The 26142-nt window shown below is 41.9% G+C and overlaps 1 protein-coding gene across 1 annotated transcript; it reads right to left on the bottom strand.

Annotated features, from left to right (window-relative positions):
• Positions 1-215: 215 nt before the first annotated feature.
• On the bottom strand, positions 216-18115 carry Laptm4a (lysosomal protein transmembrane 4 alpha). The gene is made up of 7 exons (XM_032907453.1): positions 17530-18115; positions 6719-6839; positions 4138-4214; positions 3930-4052; positions 2692-2787; positions 2197-2295; positions 216-796 (listed from the first exon to the last, which is right to left on the bottom strand). Exons 1-7 carry the CDS (start codon positions 17863-17865, stop codon positions 722-724), a joined length of 927 nt encoding a protein of 308 aa, XP_032763344.1. The 5' UTR covers positions 17866-18115; the 3' UTR covers positions 216-721.
• Positions 18116-26142: the final 8027 nt, after the last annotated feature.

Here is a 26142-nt window from a genome sequence, read left to right as displayed (position 1 = left end):
GTGAGGGGCTCCCGCCTCATGTCTCCCTGACTCCTCTCGTTTATTCCTCCATCACCCTCTATGCAGAAACCAGTAACAGACTTCCATCACATAAGAAATAACAAGGAAAATTCCTGAAATGAGGAAACTACCCAGCAACACTTCTCCAAACACATCCCTGTCACGGGGACAGGATCACTGTAAGTTGTGGCACAAACACTAGGCACATTTAAGGACAATGGTAAAATTTAAGAGCTTTATTAAAGCATTTTATCACAAAGATGAAAACATACAAATGAGAAGCATGCAACCGTCATCTTCCAGGTCAAGTCAAAATGCTCTCTCTCTCCTGTTTCACAGAGCTGGAGACTGCGGATCTTCGACCAACTCACTCTCCGGAAACTATTCAGGGCATCAGACAGCCAAAACATAAACCATTATACAAAGAAAGTGCAAAGTTAAAAAAGAAAACATGGAGACCCTTCCCCTCCCTACCCTCAGTTAAAGGCTAACAATGGCACTTTGCTCTTGCTTAACCTAGATTGTCTTCAAAAGTTTCTACAATGTGATTTTTAACAAAGTTTTTAATAATGTCCAAAAGCTCCTTAGTGTTTGAAAATAAATGCTCAGACAAGACAGTGCACTTTACAACAAACGAGTCTGAGAGCCCTGCACTGCAGCTTTCTGTAAAATAAACAAGACAAGAAGCTGGCATAGGCTTTATTGACAGGGCAGAATGTCCTCAGGCAGGCAGGTAAGGAGGTGGTGGCTCTTTCTCAGGAATCTTCACAGCCATTTCATAGGTTGGCAAAACGTACTGAAGAGAGAAGAGAATCATGTCAGACAATGTCACTTTAAATTCACTTCTACAATAATCAGCTTTCAGACTCTATGCCCTAACTGGGAGCACACAACCCGAAGAAAGATGAAGTTAGATCAACAGTTACTGAGACAACAGACAATTGAGCAGCTTCAACTCAGTGACACCCTAACTCAAGATCAAGATCGCCACAACTGTATGGCTAGGTGGGTGGGTGGGAGGATGGATGGATGGATGGATGGATGGATGGGATGTGTGGTGGTTTGAATAAGAAGACCCACCCCCATAAACTCATATACTTGAATGCTTAATCGCCAGGGAATGGAACTCTTTGGTAGGATTAGAAAAACTAGGAGAAATAGCCTTGCTGGAGGTGGGTGTCTGTCTGTCTGCCTGGCCCATCCCCTCTCTGCTTGTGATCAGGATGTAGCTCTCAGTACAGACGGACAGACAGACGGATGGATGGATGGGCAGATGAGTAGATGGATGAGGGATGGATGGGACAGACAGGCAGATGGACAGATGGACAGATGGATGGATAGATGGATGGATGGATAAATGGGAATGGGTGGCAGATGGGAATGGATGAATAGATGAGTGTGATGGATATAAGACAGAATTAGAATTCTTCCTCTGAACTAACCTGGAAGATAAACTAACACACTAACCCACATATATTTAAAAAATACAAAGGGTTTCTCTCTTGACAGCCAATCAATAAAGTTCCAGTGCTAATATTTCAAGAGCTGAGGATCTAGGGGGAAAGGCCCCACTAACTGCTCTAGAGAAAGCTGCCAGTGTCTGTAGTTTCATAATAATATGTACTGAAAGGACAATGACCTTTTATCCTGCTCTTTGGGATAATAGAAAGCCTTTTTAAAGCTCACTCTAGCCTAAGGTCCTATCCTCCAAGTGACAGGCTGGCTCACGGGCCATATTTACTCTATATGCTGAAAATCTGCGAAGATAGCAAAGCAGCAAACAGGGTTCTAAGAGAAGGGCTCGGCACTCAGAGGCCATCACAATCATCTCCCCAAGGCCCAGGCTTTCATCTTACAGGTGCACACACACACACACACACACACACACACACACACACACACACACACCCATTAGCCCCCATCCCTTAGAATTCTCACAAGCCAATTATTGATATTCCTAGCTTGTATCTGTCCAGAAACACTTGTGGGGACCACAGTCAATCTGAGCAAACAGTGCAGAGAGCTCTAGACCTGTGTGCACAAGATTCCTGGAAAATGCTAAATCTTATACATTTGTGGGTTCAAACTATTCAAATTCCAAACCACAGTTATAGCAACGACTGGAAAGTCAAGCCCCACATTCACTTCTGGAGGCAGCAGTAGGAGTGACAGTTTGGTGAGTGAACAGCAGCTAACCTGTGGAGGTGCTTCAAAGGCAGGATACACGGCAATCTCTGGCACATTTCTGTTGTTGATGTATTTGTAGCAGTTCCAAACACAATTGATTAGGTAAGCCTGAAAGGAGAAACAGTTCAGCAGGTTGCTCTGGGAACAGAGGACCATCATCTCTTCCGCACTGTCTGTAGAAAAGGAACCTAGTCAAGCCAGGCTCACTCCTGACTGGCTCTCATTTAAACATCACAAGTTTCTCACAGAGACTCTAGCTGGAGATTCAGGTCTGCTAACCAACAGGCTGTGAAGGAAATCCTGTGCTCAAATGTTAGGAATTTTAATGGATTTCCCTATAAACCATGAGCCACTTTTGAAAACACAGAGGGGACCCACCCCTTAAATGCAGTGACACCGTCACTACAAATCCTCCATCAACTATGATCCATACAGAGACAAGACTGGAAAAAGGTTGACTGAGCAGTTTCACCAGGCCCCAAGAGTGAATTGGAAACTCCTTACCTTAAAAATGATGAATACCACAAAGAACACAAGTACAATGAACAGGAGGCAGCTGGAGTCCAATGCCAGGAGGTCATCTTTGTAGGGGAAATCAGGCTGTTAAAACACAAAAGCACTGACAATTACACCACAGCCTCTGCTTCTGAAAATCTGGGGAGCATTTTAAGAATACAACAAAGGGCAACAGTCAAGAGAGAAAGGCTACTGCAAATTCACACAAAGAATGCAGCACATCCAAGACCCTTATCATCAACAGACTAACACTCCCGTCTGCTTGTTTAATAACTGAGATAACTAGAAGGACTGAATAGAGCTAATATTCATTTTGCTGGCTAATATTTTTCATCTCTGTGCTTTTGACAAAATATAATCACTTGTGCAGCACCCCAACCCTGTCCTGGTTCAGAAAGTCAGGAGGAACTGAGATTGCTCAAGTTTCCAGGACCATAGTCTTCCACAAAGAAAAGCAACTTTTCTAGGAGTCAAATGTTGATCTCAACTCTTCATTAGATGATGGTTAAAAAGAACGCATGCCACTGTCTACAAGCCAGGTAGAAGGACATAATTTACTGCTGACAGACTCACTGTGCTGGAAAGGATTGGCTGCACTCATCTGACTCTGGACAAGTCAGGAGAAAGGCATTAGAAGGGAAGGGAGTGTTTAAAACTGGGCAGCAGAAGAAATACCTTCTAATGGAAAGAACACCAATCAAACAGAGGGGAAAAAACCACCAGAGTCTGTAAGAGAGCAGGCTTTCCTAAACAGCTAACATTTCCTACACAGGGCTAGGATACAGCAGGCACCTCAACAACATGGTAGGACTAGAACAGAGTGGGCACACACACGGTGCTAGGGTACAGTGGGCACAGACACAGGGCTAGGCTACAGCAGGCACACCAACACAGGGCTAGGCTACAGCAGGCATACAGATACAGGCTAGCATTCTGTTAAAGATCAAACACCAATCCCTTAGGAATCTCAAATACAGTTGAATATTTTATTAAAACACAATTAACTCAACTATCTCTTCTACACTATCTTTACGGATTTCTGTACTCTGCTGTCCAAATGGTATAGTACAACAATCATTTATTTCTATCTTACAGGTCTTAACATAGGCGTGATTTTTAAGATACTGTACAAAGCAAAGAGAGTTAAAAATAGTACCAAGGCTACCTTTAGATTTCAATTAAAATGTTTTACTTAAGTGGAAATGTTAAATAGCATACACTCTTACCAACTGATCCAGATATTCTTTGATTCTTGGCAAGTAAGTGAGAGAACTGATGGCTACCAGACAACTGAGAACGAAGTCAAAAAGTCGGTAGCAGAAGAAAGGAATCAGCCAGCCCACTTGATACTGTAGAAGGAGAGTAACATTAGTGTATGTACAAAGTCACTACTTGCTAAAGGTCAAATGAGAGAGGAAAACATGGCAGACTTACAGAAATGGCTCCATAAACCAGCATTGAACTGATTATAAACATAAGAACAGAGACGGCAAAAAGAACGCAGGCATTATCTAAGAAAACAAAACAAAACAGAAATCTAATTAAGCAACATATGCAATGAAAGAAACTAAATTCTTGACAAAATGACGCTTTAAAATGTTTCTGTGTAAATTAACTGTAATTGTTTTCAAAATTGGGCCTCGTTAGATCTAAGACCAAGAAAAGCACCTGAGCCTGACAGTAAGAAATTCTGAGAAGCTTACGCATGCCTTTCCACGTCCAACAACTCACTGACTCTGTGAGGACGGAACCAGAGCCGTGCAAACACAGGAAACAGGCCCCTGTGCCTCTACATGTCTACGTGCAAAGAGACAAATCTAACAGGCAAGCTGCAACACATACAGACCCAATCAAAAACTAGGAAAGAGTTCACACAAGTTGGGTTTTGTGAGATGAGGGCTTAACTGGTAAGAGAAGTTGCTGTTTGCTTAGGACAGATGAAATACACACAGAGAACCACAGATCTACCTCTTGCTTTGATAAAGATTACAACCTGAAACTCACAGTTCTCCATTAATCCCACCCTGGTCTCACACCTTTAACCCACGGCTTCCTTCAGTTTGCCCTCTCTGCCCAACACACAGCTATTCTTCTAACTTCTCCTCGGTGTGTCAACCCATGTTCACCATTCTCTTCAGAACCCACCCAAATAATCCCAAACAGTATCAGTCCATACTTGACTGGGTGAGTATCTTCATAACCTACAGTTGATCCTGTGATCCCGACAGACATTAATAAACTAAAAGGAGATGGGGATGTGGGCAGCTGGCTCAGCTTACAGCTTGCAGAGCACGGTTCCCCATACCCATGTCAGGCTGCTCACAACTGCCTTAACTCCTGTTGCAGAAAAGTGCACGCCTCTGGCTTCCAGGCTCCTGCACTCACACCACATAATCCTATACATACATATAACTGAAAATTTAAATAAGGGCACCAAAAATGTAGATATCAGATATTTATACAAATAATCAGATCACTGAGCATTATAAACACAACCAGTATTTAACATTAGTTACTGTATCATATCAGAGTACCTCCATTGTTAAGGATTTAAAAGTTCTTCCTACTGAAGGATTATGATATAAAGACAGACCCTGTCTCAAAAAATGGAGGAAGGTACTAATAAGACTCTAAAATTTGGTTTATTATTATTTGGGAAGGAGGTTCAAATAAAAAGAAACTATTCATGAAAAATATGCCAAAAGTTATGTCACTCCCCTCAGAGTCAAAATCACGAGGATATATTTAAAAAGGATCAGAAAACTTTTCACTACAAACAACAAATTATAAATGCCCATCAGTTGTTTTCATTATATTCTGTATTATAGCCACAGAATTCTTTCTGGCTCCTGAAAAATTAAGTTATCCATAAAGACAAAAAATTATTTAACAAAAAGAAAGACAGAAAGGAAAGAAAGAAAACAAAGCAAAAGAAAGAAAGAAAAAAGAAAGACACAAATCAGGGCTGGAGAGAGAGCAGCAGTTAAGGTCATGGTTGTTACAGAGAAACCAGGGTTGGTTCTGGGCACCCACAGGGCGACAGACAAACTGCAGTTCACACTGCCCTCCCTCTTCGGCCTCAGTAGGCACTGCACACACATATACATATAAACAGTGCACACAAACATACATTCAGGCAAAGCACTCACACATAAAACAAAACAATCTTTAAAAAGGAAGACACAAATCTTCATCCTTGGATCGCAGGTAGCCACAAATATAAAGAAGTTCAAAACTTCCTATTAAAAGCTAATAAAATCTAAAATCCTGGGAATTAAGATCTACAGTATTATAAACACACTTGTGACCTGGGAACACTTTTCTAAACTGAAAATTTAAAACTAAGCATGTAAAAATTGTATTCTAAACTCTGAGATATAATTTCCTGTTTAACTATTAAATTTATGATATAATTATAATAATATAAACTCAACTGGAATCATTTTATACCTGCATTTTAAAGAGAAAACTGGTAATAAAAAATAATTGCTTTCAGGGAATAAATCAGTTTAAAATGACAATTTCTATGAATGTTGTAGGGTTACTCCATTTTTAATAGTAGCGATAAGTCTCTTTCTTTCCACATAAACAAGTATTTTATACTCTACTGTAAGAATCCATCTGATCTACACACCAATTTCTGACCCTGGCTACACATCATACAAAGCTCTTGAAAGTCTCGAACCATTTTTATTTCCCATTTCCCTGTCTGGTCTGTAGAGTCAAAGCATAAAGACAGCCTACTGTCGACTGTCCACTACACGTCTTGTCTAGCAATGCTCCACTGCAGCTCTTGCTGACCTCCTCTGGGGACAGTCATCGCAACACTTTACAGTCTCAACAAACAGTTTAAGTAACAGTTTTAACTTGATACCCTACTATGCAAAGTATTTAACCATTTGAAGAATAACTCAAGTTCAATTCTGTCAACTGTCCTCTAACATTCATATATAGACAACAAATGGCTTTATAAATAAAAACTTGGCAGTGATTATCTTTTAAAGTAAAAACTTACCAGCCATTCTCTCAGATGAATAGTAATTACCAATGACCTCATACTGAATGTTGACAGCTGGCATGGAATTTGGATGAGTCACCTCCACAGTCAGCAAAATTGCCATCAATAGGTTGACCACCTGAGAAAGAAAACTTTACATTAACTCCTACCAGAGAACAATCTTCACAGACTCTCGGGATGTTGTTATATTTAATATTATTTCACTTGCAGTAACAAGGTTATGAACTAGAGGAGACACTGAGATAAACCATGTATTATCACTGTGAGAACAGTTGAAAAGTCATGGCATGTACAAAGATGCCTAGCCTGTGCTAATGCCAACCAACCAGAATGAAATGCGCACAAAGTAAAATCGGGAACTCGTTCCAGTCTGTTTGTGTTCAGAGGCACACACATATTTCCTCACACACCCATCAGACACCTGTCAGTTCACTTCCCACATGCAGATGCCTGCCGCTCCTTCAAAGCACCCCCATTCGCTTTGCTCAAGTTTAAAAGTCCCTTCCCTCTCCCTCCATTGGTCTTAATTCTACCTTTTGAGTCAATGTACTCATCTAATACCCAAAAGTAGCTTCCAAACACTGTAGTGACATTCAGTCCTCAAATCTGTTCACCTCCTCCTTGCTGTGGAAGTTCAAACATTTGACACTCCCAATGTTCTATCAACAATAACTGAAACTACTCTTTCCTGTCCACCCTAAATGAAGGATAAATGATAACAACCAAGAAAGGTATTTTCTTATAGCAGGCCAAGACTCCAAATACTCAGTAGAGAAACAGGGCACATTTTATTTTCAAGTTAGGCGTGTTATCTTGTGGTGGGAAATTAAGTTTGAAATCCATTCAGCAAACTCTTGCAGAGTAAATTATCATTCTAGTAAAAAAGCCTTGCATGGCACAGAAAAATATTCATGCTAAGAAAAACATGCAAAACCAACTACCAAATGAAGGAAATGAAGTACCAAAACTACTTGGGGAGAGGGTTGTTGAATATATACTATACATATAAATATATATTTATATATATTTACACATGTGTATATGTAGTTTATACATAGTCCACAAATTTAAAATATTTTTATCACATATGAGTTTTTAAAAAGCCATTTTTGTCTTCTATAGAAACATCATTGAGTTTTCCACTGTCCTTGCCTAGTATTATTAGTAACATTTCCAAGTTCATTTCACTGTGGGTCAGTACTTTGAATATGACAGTAACTGTTAAAAAAAAAGTACTCGTGATCCTACTAGACTCCCTGTTGAATTTTTCAAGAAATTAAAACTGTAACTCTATAGTTTAAAGTCTTTAAGATATTCTACTATAGACAAACTATTCCAAAATATTTATGACTCTTTTCTACTGTACTCAGGAAAGGAAGTTTGAAACTAGGGCTTGTAAACCTAGTGCCAAGGCCAGGTAGAACACAGCATGTGTCAACAACAGAGGCAAAGACCTATTGCTTGAGAAAGACTTTAAAAGCCTTCTGTACACATCATATTAAGTAAGCAGTAAGAAAACAATGTAGACTCTCTTATTTGATAGAAAGGAACAAGTTCAAGTCCAGGGAAACATTCAGACCCAGGCAAGCAATTTCTCCCTTGTTTTTTCTTTAATATTTGTACATATTTATGGAATACAGTGTTATGTTTTAGTACACGTATTCAGCATATACTGGTCAAATATATGTGCCATAACCTTAAACATTTCAGTCTGTGGTGAAAACAGACTCACCCTGCTTAGTACTTCAGATTTTTTTTAATGTAACTTTGACAGCTGTAATCACCCTCTGTGCAAAACATGCCTTGTACTCCTATCCCAATGCTTACCGGCCCCTCCTCTGGCCTTTCAGTCTGTGGTGGCCACTATCCTGTACATAAATTAAACTACTTTGTAATTTGAAAGTAAGATCATGTATTTGTCTCCTGTAGCTTGATTATCTCAGTTGTATCTTTAGTCCTGTTGCTGCAAATGTCAATTTGGTCCATTACTAACTACTAACAGTACCCGCTGTGAGCACAGACCTTTTTCCTTATCCACTGCTATCATGGACACCTCAGCTCACTCCCTAGCTCGTCTACTGTCAACAGTACTGCATTAGACATGGCTGCAATAGATCTCTTTGATATAGTGATGTCGTTTTCTGTGGGTAAATACCCACTACTGGACTTCTGGGTTCTAGGACAGTTCTTCTACCCTGAGGAGCTCCACAGTTTTTCCAAGTGTCTACACTACACCCCACACGGTGCAGACCGTGCTCTTCTCTAACATGTTATGTTTGGTCTGGCTGGCTGGCACTCACTCACTGGATGAGATCCACTCTCATGACAGTCAGAGTTGTTAGTGCATGTGTTAGTCCAGCTTCTCTTCTTTGAGAATGTCTACTTAGCTGCCCCCTTTTAAATTTAACTGTTTGTTTTTGCTGTTGAGTTCTTGATATATTTAAGGTACTAATCTCTTATGATAAGGTTTGAAAAGTCATTCTGCCATTTCTACAGGTTGTTGCTCACTGTTCTGATTCTTTGGCAATAAAATAGCGGTTCAGTTTGATGCAATCCTTTATGTGTGTGTTTTCTTTTGTTGCCTGTGCATTTACATTCAATAACAATTTCAGATTATTCTAGCTGCGCACGCGCGCGCGCGTGTGTGTTTTCCCTTTTAGTCAATTTGGCACAAGCTAGTCACCTGGGAAGAGGGACACTCACTTGGGAAAATGCTGTCAAGTTTGTAGTTCATTTTTCTTGAATAACAGTTGGTGTGGGAGAGGAGGGTGGCAGCTCACTGGAGATGGTGTTACGAGACAGCTGGTCCTAGATGGCTTAAGAAAGCAGGCTGAGGGCTGGGGAGATGGTTCGGAGGTTAAGAGCACTGACTGCTCTTCCAGAGGTCCTGAGTTCAACTCCCAGCAACCACAGGGTGGCTCACAACCATCTGTAATGGGATCCAATGCCCTCTTCTTGTGTGTCTGAACAGTATACTCATATACATAAAAGAAACAATTCTTTAAAAAAAGAAAGAAAGCTAGGTGAACAAACCATTAAGCAGAGCTTCTCCGCAGCCTCTGCTCCAGTCTAGGTTCCTGCCCTGACTTCCCCTTTATTATGAACTTGTTATGTGGAACTGTAAGCAAAATAGTCCATATCTATTGTACCAGAAGTAGGCTGTGCTGGCTATGACAGCTTTGCATTTTGAAACTGGACAGAGATCCTTCCAGCTTTGGACGAATGCTTTTAGTTGCTTCACGGCGATAGGAATCTTAGAACACAGACCTATGTCAGTGCTTCCCTCTATTTTCTCCTAGTAGGTTAGTCTCAATTTTATACTCAAGTACTTTTGGCTTTCATTATGACAGCAGGGTCAAGTTCATGCCATTTTCCTAGCAGTATTCACTAAAGAAAATGTGCTTGCCCAGATGTAATCTCTGGCACTTCTGTTGAGAATCACTTGGCTGTAGGGAGTGTGGGTTTATTTTTGGGTTCTCTATTCTTTTCCACTGGTCTCCATTTCTATTTTTGTACCAGGCCTAGGCTGGTTGGTTATGACAGCTCTACATTTTAAAAGTGGACAGTGACACTTCCAGCTTTGGTCTTTTTGCTCAAGACTTCTTTGGCAAGCCTTGAGTGGTTCCACTCAACTTTTAGGAACTGTTTTCTCCTAGTAAGTGGAGGACAACAAAACAGGTACTACATTACACTTACAGATCTCTCTGGATACAACAGCACCTAACAATACTAGATTACAATTCATGTCTACCGGATCTTCCATTATTTGTGACCTTGGTGGACGTTCTATTCTCGTTGTATATAGATTCTTTCACCTCCTGATTAAAGTTACTCTTAGGAGTGTTTGTTTCGCTTGCTTTGCTTTTTTAAACTATGACACATTTACTTTCCTAATTTATCTTTCATATTTTTAAAGTTGTTTTACTACCATTTAAATTTATTAATTCTGAGTTTTCTTTTCAATTTTCTGGATTTTCTATAAATCTGATTGTGTCATCTGCAAACATAGCCTTGACTTCCTCTTTTCCTATCTCTAAGCTCTTCATCTGTTTCTCTCATCAAACTGCTCTGGCTAGGACTTTCAATACTATGTTGAACAGAAGTGTTAAAAGGAAGCACCATTAACTCCATTTCTGATCTTAGAGAAGAGGTAATTTGGTATGGTGTTAGCTGTCAGTATTATATGGCTTTTATTGTGTTGTATATCCACTTTAAGAGTAAGTATTTTCAACTATAAAGTATGTGGATGTTTTGCCTGCATGTCTGCTAGTGTGCCACTTGCACACCCGATGCATGGAAGAAGCTAGATGTTATCTGATCCCTGATCCCTGGAACTGCACTTATGAAGTTGTGAGTCACCATGTGGGTGTTGGCAATTGAACTCTTAGCCATAGGGTCACCTCTTCAGTCATTTTTTTTAGTTGAGATGATGGTAAAATGTATCAAAACTAACTGCAGCTACTGAAATGGTCATAAGGATCTGGTTCTCTATTCTATGTATATACTACCTGTACTGATTTGCATGGGTTGAACCATCCTTAAATCCTTGGGAGGAAACCCACTTGATCCTGAGGACTTACTTTATAATATGATGTTGAGTTCTGTTTATTGAGAATTTCTGTACTGTTCATCAGATACTGGCCAAAAGTATTTTGTTTAAGAGGTTAAAATTATTATTATTGTTTGTTTGCTCTATGGAAAATATTTGGAAAGATAGTAGTGGCTCTTTTGAATATATTGTAGAATCCACTGGTGAAATAATCAGACCCCAAACTTCCTCGCTGGGAAAGTCTTACTACTGATCCAATCACATTACTTATTCTAGTCTCCTTATGGGCCATCTTTGATAAGCTTACGGTTTCCATTTATCAGCAGGCAGTTCTTTGTACTAATCTCTGAAACTCCTCTTACTGTACTATCGGCTGTATCATTACCTTCCTCATCTCCAACGCTGATTGTTTTTTTCATTTTAGCCTAGCTAAAGGTTTGAAAAGTTTTCAGACTCTCACCAGGCAATGTGGCCCATGCCTATATCCTGGCACATAGAAGGCCAAGATGGGAGGAGCGTTGAGTCTGCAGCCAGCCAGGGTTACAAAGTGAGCTCTGCAGAAGACCAAATGAACAAAACAAAAACTAAACACTTTTTATTTCTGCTCTTATTTTTTTAATCTCTTCTCTCCTCCTATTGACTTTGGGCTTAATTCTTGTTTTCCTAGTTAAAAAGTATCATTGGGTTTCTACCTCTCTACTTCTGACGTAGGTACCCTGGGGCTGTGAACTTCCTCACTGATTTTGCTGTGTCCCTCGGTCTCAAACACTGCTTTTACTTTCACTTGTTTCAAAAAAGTTTGAATTCGTCCTTTTAATCTCTTCTTTGTCCATTAATTGGATAACTGCAGTTTCATTTCCAGGTTTTGACACCACTATACGATCAGGAAAGTGACTGTATGATTTCAGTTCTGAAAAAACTGCCTAACTTGATTTGTAGCCTATACAGAATAGCTATTCTGTAGAATGGAAACTCCATCCCTGGAACCTACAATGAAAGCCAATAGAGCTGGATGTAGCCGTCCACACCTTTAGTATCAGTACTCAGAGGGCAGAAAGAGGTAGATCTCTGAGAATTGAGGCCAGCCTGGTCAAATACAGACCAGCCAGACAGTCTACACCCAGAAAAAAATAAATAAAGCAAGCCTATCCAGTGATACCTATCTGCAATCCTAGCACTCCTACTGTGTGTGAGACAGGATATACAGAATGGAGGATCACCCTAAGCTCACAGACTAACTATCCTGGAGTAGGCAACCTGGCAGAAAAGATTAACAGAAGGCAAGAACTCTACCTAGTCCACACACTCAGCACAACAACACACTTAAACCTAAATCTTATACCAATTACCCCAAAGACAGACTTGAGGGGAAAAAAAACTAAATTTTTTTTTTTATTTTATGTGAATGAGTGTTTGGCCTGCATATATGTGTGTTCGCCATTTGCATACCTGGTGCTCTCAAAGGCCAGAACTCATTGGCTCCCCAGGAACACAAGTGATTGATGGTTATGAGTAGCCATGTGGATGCTGGAAATAGAACCCAGGACTTCTGAAAAAAGCAGCCAGGACTCAACCACTGAGTCACCTCTCTAGTGTCAACTCTTTAAATTTTTTTCTAATCATTACCCCTTAATCTTCTCACAATATATTTTGCCCCAGCCCAGTATCTTTTGAGACTATTACTAACTGTGTGTCTGCTTTAGGATAGAGTCCCTTCCTGGTGAACTAGTCTACAAAACTAAGCACATAATTGTCAAATGATCATCTTCAGAAAAGAATTTTTTTACTGTTGTTTACTATGTTTAATTTATCAACTGATTTATCTCTATTATTTTGTAAGAGATAATTCATTCCACAAGTGTCTACTGAATACCTCAAATGTTCAGTTGGTAATAAGTTAGCGTCTAGATGCATTTTACAGACTAAGACTGCTCCATCCTCCTCCTCATCAATGAGCACCCCTACACATAAGGGTTTTGTTTTGTTTTTGTTTTTGTTTTTGTTTTTTTTGTGCCACAGGGATTAAAGTCAGATTCTTGTACATACCTGATCAGCACTCTATTTAGTGGAGAATGACCATGAACTTCTGATTCTCCTGCTTCCACCTTCCAAGTGTTAGGATTTCAGGTTACATGCCACCATGTCGAGTTTATGTGGCATGGTAGATGAAACCCGGTGTTTTATGCATGCTAAAAAACATTCTATCAACTGAGCTCTGTAACATCTCTAGCCCCTAGATGAGTACTCTATACTGACCTATATCCTCAGCCCCAAAGGACACTTGCGGTGGAAGAAAAATAAGGAAAAAGATAACCACACCCATATACAGTGAGTACACAGTGCAGACACCCACACTAAAGAAAGCCATCCATGAGCTGTGATGTAAAGAGCGCCTTACCATGCAAACACATGCCTTAACCAATAAAGAGTTGCCTGGAATTGGCGAAACGTTAATAGCTGAACAATGATTGTTTTAGCATTGTTCCACTACTTTTGTAAATATGAAGATTTCCCTTAATAGATTATTTAATTTAAAATGTGAAATTATTGGCCCACAAATTAGCTCGGGGGGGGGGTGGATAAAAACACTTGCAACCCAGGCCAGGTGACCCGAGTTCAACCTTCAGAACTGACAGAGGCAGAAGAAAAGAAGCTCCACAAAGCTGTCCTACTCTCCACCCTGTCCACCTGTGCACACACCGTACAAGAATGCATATAGTAATAGTACATTTTAAAAAGAATTTTTAAGTGAATCAAAGTGCAGAACAACACTACAGAGGGAAGACATAGCACTGAAATCACAAAACAATGTGGGGAAGACACGAACTGTCAGCTCTAGTTATTTAAAGAGCCAGGACTAATGGGTGAACGGCCCCTGGCATGAGCAATCTGTCTTCACTTCTTCCTATCACTAGGTTACTTAAGGCTAAAACATCCATGAGAAAGTCCACCTCTGGTCTACAGAGCGACAGAGCAAGCTCCAGGACATCTCAGGGTTACACAGAGAAACCTTATCTCAGAAGAAAGAAAAAAGTACAGAACAAAAATAGACATTTGTATCATGAAGGCTATTTCCTGAAACAGGCTTTTTAATGCTATATTCATGATTTAGTACGTACTGAGTTCCTATCTCCTAAGAATTAAATAATAATAATCTGGCTTCAAATGATAATGAAGTCAACTTGAGGAATATAGAAATTGAAGCCTGAACTCATTCTCAAGTCACATATTCCTTAAGCACGTCTTTCACATTTAAACCATCAGCAAACTCTTCAGGTTTGGTATCTTCGGTACATATAACTGATTCTGGTTTTGTGTCCCACAGAACTATTGTTGAGTACCAACCATTAGCACTTTAGGGTTTGGTTTGGCTTTAGAGCTAGCATCCTATGTGGCCAAGGCTGAGTTTGAACTGATTCTCCTGATACCACCTCATACTCACCACTCAATTAATCCTTTGGCATACATGATGGCATACAAAAACAAAAACAAAAAAAAAATCAATGTTAATTCAAGAAATCAATGATATCATTGTCAGTCATGTGTCCGGGCCCAGCAGAAGGAAGGGTTGTGCCTCCAAGTTTCAAACACCACAGAAAGAATGATAAATGCAGACAAGCTGGCTCATCATCATTCTCCCACAGACTGAGACGTACTAGAATCAAGCAGCAGTGCTCATGACAAAGTGTTTAGGAAGGGAACAATGGCAAGGCGGAAATAAGGAGGAAAGGTCATTCTAGCTGTAGTCATCTTGTGTCTCTGCTATGGCGGTAGAATGCATAATTTGGACAAGACCTCTTCATTTGGGGGCATTATACATTATATTGTTTTCATCTCCTAAGTGCACCCCAACTAGCAGAAAGTATGTCTTCAAACTACTGTACAACTAACGCTTGTACACTTTTTAAAGTCACCAACAATAATGTACTAAGCAAAACAAATGTTCTTTTCCTCCCCTTAATCTGATTAGAATCTGCATCACTGTGTACCTTTCTCCTTTGTGACTGTAAGTCCCATTTCCTGGCTGTGTTCCAATGTTCTTTGTAGCACCATCACCATTAAGGGATGATGTCACGACCAAAGTAAGCAGAACTAGAATCTATCACGCAGCAAGTACTAGGAATACAGAAGTCATACAATGTGGGTGATCTATCCCCTTTGTATGTTCCTCAAATCTCTTACATGAATTAAAACAAATCAACTGAAGCAGTTTACAATATTCTAACCTGAAAGTTGATGCAAAACAGCATCTTTTCAAAGGGGGGGGGGTGTTTTTCACACCAAGAACTTCAGTTGTGCTACAGATTTAGACCCCTCAATCCCTACTTTGTTAAGAAACAAAAAACAAAAACTGTCCTTTGGGTGAGGGGGGTGACACAGGAATGAGGGGGATGGGGAGGGGGAGGGAGGGGAGGGAGTGCACTTAGTAGCTAGGAACACTGGTTGCTGTCCTGAGTGCAATTCCCAGCACCTTCACCACTAACGCCCATCTGGAACTCCAGTCCTAGGAGAATCTAGCCCCTGGTGGCCTCCATAAACACTAAGTTACCACAGACAAACATGTAGACAAAACACCCACACAGTGAAATAAAAATAAACAAAAAATTAAAAAAGGAAAAAGTCCTTGGTATAGTTTTTCGCTCTGCATTTTCAGTTCCCTGTTCATTTTTATAAACAAAAGCTACAGCATCAAAAACTCCGCCTAACAAAGAGTGTAGAGAAATGCTGCCAATAGATCTGAATGGCTGAAGGGGTGGTATTTTGGTTTTTGTTTTTTGGTTTTCTTCTTCAAAGGGTCTGAAGCCCTTTTAAGTGGAGAGATTGAAGAAGAAACAGGAAGAAGAAGTTTTCAGGCAAGAATCCCAGACTCTAATCCTATTTTCTTAGCTAAGTTCAAGGAGAGGTCATTTTCTGGGAGAAAGCAGGGAGGGTGTAGGTAAGACGGGAATTAATCATTTAAGAGAATGGAAGACATTGAAGGAAAAAAGAAATGAAAAATCCACACTCTTAGCAAAAAGGAAAACAAGTGAGGGAAAGCTAGATAGACAACCCAGCTGACTGCCATTAACTAATCCAGGTCCAGGAATACAGCAGTTTCTTAAAGAAAATGTGATGTAAGTAATGCTACAGAAGCAGTAGGGTGACTTTCTGAGTACCAAAACCTGAACATAACCTCAGCACAAGCAAACCAACCCACATTCAGGCTGTCCCGGTGCTCTTTTCTAATGTACACTAAGGATAAAGACTGACAAAAGCAGCAATCCTGCTGAGGTCTGATAGTCCCCTGGGGTGGACTGTGAAACCATCTGCCGGAGGAAGATTTTCATCTGGTGTTCTGCCAAAGTTGCTAATGACTTCAAGACACTGGGCGGGGAAGAGTAAGAGGAGGAAGAGAGGACGGGCTAAACCTCTCCCTCCTCTGCTCTTCACATAAGTATCAGAAACTGCACAGTATCTCTAGCGCACTTCCTACCCTCACACCCCACCCCACGACGAAATCTCATAGTCATCCAAGTGGTCACACAGACAATACACTAAGTTCCTCAAAGCTTCGGCACAGTTTAATTGCCTAAAACTACCTTTAAAAGAAATCACGGTTTTGGGAATCGCAACAAATTAAGTACAATACAAACAGATACTGGGAACTAATTAAAAAAAAACAATCTCAAAAAGACTTTCTACCGAATCAGGAGCCAACAAGCCCGTCCATCTGCTGTGACAGAATCACACAGATCCTGGAGCCCAGAAAATGTCAGTAGGAACATAGTAGGCTTTCAATAAACAGCTCTTCCAAACCAAGGCGGCCTTGGGATGAAAAAACACCTGACAGGCAGGGAGAGGGGTGTATTGTGGAAAATCTGACCCAGTGTAAATCCTGGCTAACGTCTAGACTCAAAACAGAGCCCTCTCTGGCTACATCACCAAACGCCTCAGCAAAAACTCTAGAAATCATCGGAACTGGATTTCGCTTTCCATTCGGACAAAACAATGTCCGAACCGGCTGCATAACTCAGGACAATGATGGAGGAGGTGGGGTGAGGGTTGTGCACTTCCCGAACCCGAAATAATGATCCTATTCCCGTCCCCTCCCAAATCCTGGTGAGCCCCGTCTCGTAAAGTCCCCGGCCTCAGTTCACAGTTAAAAGCACCCCAAAAAGTAGCGCCCCAATAACTTTCACGTCCCCGCCCCCTGCCCCCCAGGCTCACTTGTCGCGCAGGCGCACTGGCCTGTGGAGCGGCCCTACCAGCCATCCCTTACCATGTACCAGGTCCCCAGGATGATCGTCCCGGTGCGGACATGGCAACAGCCGCAGCACCGGGTGCTGTAGAACCGGTCGCTGCGGCTCCGTTTGAAAGTCATGGACACCATCGGGAACCTCGTGGGCCTCGCTCTCGCCCAGGCCCCTGACAAAAGCTTTCGGCCCAGCGGTTCAACCCAGACGACTCTGCGACGCTGTCCAAAGCCAAACGACGCGTCTTCTGGCCCGCCCTCGGCCCGGGCCCCTGCCAACTCCTGTGCGCCTGCGCTCTGAGCGCTGGGCGCCGCTCTCGCGGGACCTCGACTCGGGCTCTCTCCCTCCGCCTTCTGGCACATACAGACCAATGAAGCGCAGAAAGCCGGGTTACCTGGCTTCTGATTGGAGAATATGTGGAGATTGAAATAGCTCACGCCCAATCAAAAGTTCAACTCTCTCTGGTGCTGTTTGGACGCGGTGCGCGTGGCTAGACTCGCTGTCTGGGGCTGTATGGATTGAGGCTAACTCCGTAGTTTACCCTACCCGAGACGAGCTCGGCAACGAGACTTTTAATCAGAGAAGGGAGAAACAAGATGGGGTTGGTGGCAGGCAGTGGGCACGGAGATATTTGGCGCTGTCTTCTGCCACGTTGTCTTTGTCACTGCGATGCCCACGTGACGTATTCGTGCTCTATTGTTGGGCCTGTCCGGGCGTGCCTGAGGGGAAGGGGCGTGGCTACCCTTCTGGCTTGGTCCTCTAGGCTCCACTAGAAAGGAGGGCTCGCCGTAGGATAAAGGATTGGGTTTCTGCCCTTCCCCCTTCTCTCTGAAGCCTACTTGGAGGGAGCCAAGAAATACCACTGGACTCTGCCAAAGGCCAAGGGATTAGGGAAAATGACAGCACGATAAAGTGGAAAAACCGCTTAGCTGTTGGGTTTATACAGATAATAGTGATTTTTCTTTTGAAGAGAAAGATTATAAGGTACATTGAAATACGACAGAAAAACGAGCAAAACAAAATAGGGTATCTTAAGTGAGAAACCAGCCACACTTTTCTGCTTGCTGATTCCAGAGTGAACCCCAGCTTTTTGTGGAATGCTGGACATCCCTAAAGCACGTTCACCAGACTCACTGAATCTTACCTCTTCTCAGAGAAAGCCGTTTGATGTAGATTGGGTAATTCATCTGTCACTTTTACTTCAACAATGGGTGCTTCACTCTATAATTCCTTCTAGCACCTTAGGATCCTCATTAACTGAGTCAAGTTTTTTGACTGAATTAATTTTGTATTTGTTTAAGGCCTGTAACAGTGTACCACAGTGTGCAGCTGTGGATAGGCATAATCAAATAAGCACTGAATATTAATTTCCAAACCTCAAAAGTATTTTGTAAAGAGAAAAAGAAGAGATGACATTATCCAAACCCATATCTTTACCTACCATAATTTAAGCCAGTAGACAATGCTAGTTGTTTATTTTTTAATTGAATTTTTTCTTTACATTTTAAATGTTATCCCATTTCCCAGTTTCCCCCGATACCCCATCCCACCCCACCCCATCCCACCTGGCTTCTCTGAGGGTGCTCCCTCACCCACCCACCCACTCCCTCCCACCTCCCTGCCCTGATATTCCCCTACACTGGGGCATCGAGCCTTGACAGGACCAAGGGCCTCTCCTCCCATTGATGCCCAACAAAGCCATCCTCTGCTACATATGCAGCTAGAGTCATGGGTCCCTCCTTGTGTATATACTCTTTGGATGGTGGTTTAGTCCCTGGAAGCTCTGGTCGGTCTGGTTGGTTGATATTGTTGTTCTTCTTATGGGGTTGCAAACCCCTTCAGCTACTCAGTCCCTTCTTTAACTCATCCATTGGGGTCCTCATACTCAGTCCAATGGTTGACTGCTAGCATCTGCCTCTGTATTTGTAAGGCTCTGGCAGAGCCTCTCAGCAGACAGCTATATCAGGCTCCTGTCAGCATGCACTTCTTGGTATCCCCAATACTGTCTGGGTTTGGTGGGGTGTATATGGGATAATGCTAGTTGTTTATTAATGAAAATATACTGTATATGGGCCAGGCATGAAGAGATGGCTCTGGGTAAAGTGCTTGCCAAACAATTTTGAGAACCCAAAGGCAGGCACTGTACCTTTTTATAAAACCCAGCTGTTAGAGCCAGACAGATGTCTGAGTGAGGAGACATCCTTGGAAGCTCACTGGTCAGTTATCCTAGTGTATGAGGAAGCAAATAAGGGGAATGCAGGATTTGTTGGTTTTTAAGACTCCTAAGATATGTGTGTGAGCAAATGCCACATGTGTAGCAGTTGCTAGAGGAAGGCAGAAGAATACATCAGATCCCCCTGGAACTGGAATTGCAGGCTGCCTGATGTGGGTCGTGGGAACTGAACTCTAGGCATCCAAAAGAACAGAAAACACTTGCCTTGGGGTTTTAAGATTGTATTTTATGTATATGAGTGCTTTGCCTACCATAATGGAAGCCAGTTGACAATGCTAGAAGTTTATTAATGAAAATATACTATATATATAGAGATATATATGTATATCTATATATATAGATATATATCTGTTAAGACTATGGACTGGGCATAAGGAGATGACTCAGAAGGTAAAGTGCTTGGGGACAAGAAAAGGGTTCTGGATCCCCTGGAACTGTAGTTATGGATGGTTGTGAGCCTCCATGTTGGCACTAGGGAACCAGATCCTCAAATGTTCTTAACTGAGTTATCTCCCCAGCCCCTCTTTAATTTATAGCCCCACTTTCTCTTCCCGTTCTTTCTCTTTCCCTTTCTATTTTTGTTTTGTGACATGATCCCCAACTAGCCTCCACTCACTATGGAGCTTAGGATGAGCTTCAGTTCTGACCCCCTTGCTTCTGTCTCCTGATCCCCCTACCTCTGCCACAAACTCAGGGATCTGTACATGCTAGGTAAACATGGCACTGAGCTACCTCTCCAGCATTTAACAATCATTACTTGTTTAAAAAATATTTATGCTTGGTTCCTACCTTTCTTAGTTTCCCCTTTAATCTACCACTCCCCCATGCCATCGCTCTGTTAAACCTAGCCTAATAACCCTGAAAGCCTCACGAGGTTGAGCTTTGCCATACCCAACCTTTGTCATATCCTCCTGAGAATCTATCCATCACCTCATCCTCTTCATTCTGACAGGCTTATCACAGCGTACAGGCTGTGTCCATAAGGCTACCTTCTCGGGCCCCCTTATTTATCTTGCCTGCCACCCCACAGGCCCTTGTGTACTTCCTTTATTTCAAGGCTACCTCTGATGCTTACGGCCAACCATTCTTCCCATCTTTGCATTTGTCTTTCCTATGAGCCTCCGTAGTTCCCACAAGGAAGAAAGAACCCAGGTTCTCATCCCTTTAATCCCTTTCACTATTTCCACTAATGTGGAACAACAAACCAAGCACTGGGAAACGGTAGTGCCTTGGCCTTGCCATTTCCGTCCTTTTACAAAACCCACAGAAACTCTGGAAGAGCCTGTGGTAGCTTATTACACAGTGAGGGAGAAACAGGATGAGCTGTCTCCAGGAACACCAAACCCACGACCAGATGTGTACATATTCTAGACCATCATTCTCAGGTCAGTTTACCGGCTGACCACAGAATTCAACTGAACTGATTCAAACCAGAACAGATGTCCAGTTTATCTGGTTATGAGAAAAATAAATAAATAAACATTATTTGAAGCCCAGAGTTTCTAAGTGGCTTATCACTAAGCAACGGCTAATGCAACACATCCAGCTTTTCCCTTTAAACTTTATACACTTCCATATTGTTCTTATTACCATTATAGACATTGTGTGTGTGATGTATGAGTGAGTGCAGACGTGTATGTGGAAGTCGGAGGACAGCATGTGGGAGTTGGTTCTCTTCTTCTACTGTGAGCTCTGAGGATCGAGGAACAAGTACTTCTACCTGTTAAGCAATCTAGCTACACACATACCCCTCCACTTCAATCTGTATGTTTATATATGTGGGTATCTCTTCATAAAAGTTTCAGCATGCACATGCCACAGGTTATGTGAAAGTCAGAGGACAAGCACATATTCATACATTCACACAAACACACATATTGTCTTAGTCACTATTCCATTGCTGTGACGACACACCGTGACCGAGGCAACTCTAAAAGAAAACATCTCATTGGGGCTGGCTTACAGTTTCAGAGGCTTAGTCCATTATCATTATGACAGGGAGCATGGTAGCAGCTAGGCATGGTGCTGGAGAAGTAGCTGAGAGATACATCCTGATCATATATATATATATATACATATATATATATATATTCCTGATACACCATATATATATATATATATACACATACACACACACACACACACATATATATATATATATATATATATATATATATATATATATATAGAGAGAGAGAGAGAGAGAGAGAGAGAGAGAGACCAGCCTGGAATGAGGTTTTGAAACCTCAAAGCCTACCCCAACAAGGCCACACCTCCTAATCCTTGTAATTCTATCAGAGTTACACTCCCTCATAACAAAGCATTCAAGTATATGAGCCTATGGGGGGGTTCTTATTCAAACCACCACACACATACACGTTTTAAAATCTAAAATTTACAGAGCAGAATGAGATGTTGAATTGATACACAGGTCAAATCCCTAACAGACCGTGACTTATTATTTGTGGGTCCATCCATCTCTCTTTCCATCCATTTGTATACCTATTCACCCATCATCTACATTGGTTCTATCTATCTATCTATCTATCTATCTATCTATCTATCTATCTATCTATCTATCTATCATCTTAGGGACCGAGGTGAGACAGAATCACATGCAGGGACGGTATCTTTAACTTAATGTCAAGGAATACCTTGACCTTCTAATCCCCTCACCTACACTTCTCACATACAGGCCTGTGTTATATGCCCATTTTTATAGAGTGCTATGTTAGGGTCAGGTTTGGGGTTGTGGATAAAACTCAGGGCTTTATGCATGTTCGTCGAGCACTCTACCAATTGAGCTGTATCTCCAGGTCCAACTGTTTCTACACTACGGCATTTTAATGGAAATGCCCTCTATAAATGCAAAGTTAGTGCTTCACAATGGGCATCCTTCAGGTGGCACTCCACGTATGGACACAGTTCACATCTATGGCTTGTCACTAGCAACCGAGGCTGGTTTTGCTCGGTGTTTGTTTGAGCTGCCTTCCTGCCTATCTAGAGAAAACTTCTGGATGAAATGGACATGTTTGTACATCTTTTTATTTAACAGACCACTTAGACCTAAGACCCACTTGATAAATAGTTGCTGATGGATGGGCAATCCAGAAATGGGGTCAGTAGCCCTGAGTGACAGAAAAACAAATGGACCATTCAGACTCATCATAGCATTTATTTTATAGAGTTCCCCATGCCTGACTCTGCTTGGCTTATGTATTTGGTGCTAACACTGACCGTTTAAAAATGTGACCTTCTGTGACACAAAATGTCTCTTCCAGCTACATGACAAGACGTCCAGTATCTGTGCATCTGCTCCCGGGTCAGCTTTGCCCTCAAGGAGTTTGGTAATGAGGGGATTTCAAGAGCCACAAGCACCGAATGAGTCTGTAAAGCCTACAGTTGGATTAGTCATGGTCATGACTGAGCACTGTTTACGTAGCCTCAGAGCCACCCAGGTTTACCTGGATGTCTCCCAGAGGCCCTGGTGTTCTCTGAAATATTTTAAGCATTAATATCTGAAGCCTATACTTGGAAGGCTTCTTTAATGTAAGGTTTTAAATAGCTGAATTATAGGCAGGATCCTCACAAACCTGTCTACCTTCCAAACAGTCACCAATAACCAAGAATGACTCTTGGGACAGAGTTACCTATGTACTAAGCTCCCTGCTGGAAGCAACTTTAACATGAATGCAAAGACCTCCCAACAAAACAATGGAAACAACTCACAAGCAAAAGGCTTGAAAATGAAGGACTGAACTTACTACCAGAAGCTAGTAAGATGGCTATGAGCAGACTGTTTCTCCATGCTCAACTTGTCCCTTCTAAAACACATAAGAGAAAAAAGGGGGTGTCCTGCCCCTGCCATCCACAAGATCCCTGTCTTGATCCATGTCTCTTCCCCTAGGTTGGGAATCTAGAGGGTGGGACAGGAGTGGTGTGTTCAGAGCCTTAGCCATTCTCAGTGCTGTAGGCATGGACAATCAATGTGCTACAGTATGGCTTATGTGTCTCCCCAAAGGTTCATGTCCCAGACATTTGGTTCCCAGTGTGGCAATGTCAAGGTGTAATAGTACTTATAAGAGATGTGACCTACTGAGTCGTTGGAAGGACTGCCATTGAAAGATATTGGTTTTATGGGACGCTGATTAGTTCCTGAGAGAGAATTGTTAGAAAAGATGCTCACTGGTTTCCCATTTCATCATATGATCAATCTTATCCCTGCCATTGCAATGTCCCTGCTAAAGGTCCTTACCGGAACCAGGCAAGACTGGTGCCATGCTCTTGGACTTCCAGAACTGTGCCGGTTCCAAGTCACCAGTCACACATATTTTGTTATAGCAATAAAAAATGGCCCAACACCAGTATAGTCCATGAGCCCAAGCTAGAGTCTGAGATTAGAATCATTCTAATGGCATAGTCTTCAAGTCCTTTTGATTTTTGGATTAATGATCCAGTGTGTGGCTTTATCCAGAGTGGCTAAGAGAAGCCAAAAAGATAGGTGCTCTTGATTCTTCTGAGAGAGCTGAAGTACAGACCAAACTTCAAAACCTGGGGGTGGAGGGGTATAGGAAGCCTTTACCATACCCAGCTCCTGAAGTGGGTGAGCAAGAGGGCCCCATTGGCTGTGGGAGGCCCATACTGCTTTCCCCAAGAGGTTGGGACTGGGAGAAGTTCAAACTCATCCTCTCTCCACAGAATGACCCTTGAGCCTGTTGATTCTAGCCTCTACTAAAGTTACAGTTTTTCTAAGTCTGCAGGAAGAGGGTGTCTCGAAGGGCCTAGAGTTCCTTCCAGATCTGAGCTTTGAGGGTACATCCTAACAAGTCTTTTTCCTTCCTCTCAATTCTCTGGTTCCTCTCCATTCTTGAAGATTGCGACTACAACTTTGTTTCTAGCTGGCCTTGCTTGGCTGGTCATTGATCTGCCACACATTTCTTCAATATAGAGTTTTAACAAAGTGCACCTAGCAGCTCATCCGCTCTGATGGCCTGGCCTTCCGAGATATGTGTGGTATAAAGCCCTGCCTACAAGACAACTAAGTGGTGCTGGGTGATCTCAGTCAGGGCTCTTCCCTTCACCATCCTAGGAGACTTGTCCCTCAATTGCGCAGCTACGACCTCACCAGAGACCTACCAGCCTTCTCAGAAGCCACGGGAGAATCTGTTGTAATGGCTTTTTTATGTGTCAAGTGACCAGATAGTTCTCGTGTTTAAACACTAACCTGGGTGCTGCTTTGTGGGTGTTTTGTGGATGGGATTAAAACCTCGTAAAGCTCTGACTTTAAATAAGATTGTTTGTTCTAGGTTATCAGGGTGGGTCTGATTCTGCCAGTTGAAATGTCAAAGCAGAGGCTCCCTCTGAGGAGGAGAATACCCTTCCTGGGACAGCACCTTCAACTCCGTGCTGTACCTTTCCATCCTCCTCTTCCTGACAGCTGCCTGAGGATTCACATTCACCCAGCCAGTCCACACCACTGCAGGCCAGTTCCTCATAATCATCTCTCTTTTTAAAAAGGATTTATTTATTTCATGTATGTGGGTACACTGTCATTCTCTTCAGACACACCAGAAGAGGGCATCAGATCCGGCCACCATGTGGTTACTGGGAATTGAACTCCGGAAGAGCAGTCAGTGTTCTAAACCGCTGAGCCAGCTCACCAGCCCAAATCATCTCTTAATATACAACCCCACTTCTGGTTCTATCTCTTTTGGAATTTTAACTGTTAGACGTAGGTACCTAACTCCTCACATGATATATACTCTACAAGGCATTAGCAGAAAATATTAAACATGCCACCCTCTGCTTCTCTAGTCCGTGTCTTCATGACCCAGACAACAGGGAGTCAAATATTTTTTTAATTGGGGAGGATAAATTTGCTCCTACTTTGAAAAGGAAGCTCCAGGATACACTTAACTGAAGGTTTTTTGTTTTGTTTTAGTACTGCACACAACCTCCATTTAGGGTTTCTTTGTACATCTAGCGTATTTGGTGCTGTTTATAATGCTGGAATCTTCTAAGTACATCTTTTTTTTTTCTTTTCTTTTTTTCAGAGCTGGGGACCAAACCCAGGGCCTTGCGCTTGCTAGGCAAGTGCTCTACCACTTCCCCTTCTAAGTACATCTTAATGAGAATGAAACAGCTCACCAAAATCAACGTTCATTTTACATTATTGTTGAGTATCTAAAATCAAAACAAACAGCAAGGTTTAATGAGCTGTAGACACCGTCCATGAACAGGAAGACCCTGTGTCCTGAGCTAACTCAAGCCTGCAAATTAACGGTGTGTGACTTTTGGGCAAGTGAAATCAAAGAACACAGAATCACTTGCCTTTTTGTTTTTAAAGATTTCAGCTTTAAAGCACCTCTCTCGTCCCTCTACAAATACAGACTTGCCAAACATCTGG

Source organism: Rattus rattus, chromosome 7, assembly GCF_011064425.1.
Source record: "Rattus rattus isolate New Zealand chromosome 7, Rrattus_CSIRO_v1, whole genome shotgun sequence".
Classification (NCBI taxonomy): domain Eukaryota; kingdom Metazoa; phylum Chordata; class Mammalia; order Rodentia; family Muridae; genus Rattus; species Rattus rattus.
The sequence above is the reverse complement of the archived record's forward strand: the minus strand, read 5'-3'. Positions and strand labels throughout refer to the sequence as shown.

What these genes read in the sequence shown, in the direction of transcription:
- Laptm4a (XM_032907453.1), bottom strand. Translation starts at nt 17,865, where the DNA reads ATGTGCCAGAAGGCGGAGGGAGAGAGCCCGAGTCGAGGTCCCGCGAGA. An exon ending in TTCATCTGAGAGAATGGCTG is followed by an intron (nt 4,215 to 6,718) that starts GTAAGTTTTTAC and finishes TTGTTTTCTTAG; the next exon opens with ATAATGCCTGCGTTCTTTTT. An exon ending in TGGTTTATGGAGCCATTTCT is followed by an intron (nt 4,053 to 4,137) that starts GTAAGTCTGCCA and finishes CTCCTTCTACAG; the next exon opens with TATCAAGTGGGCTGGCTGAT.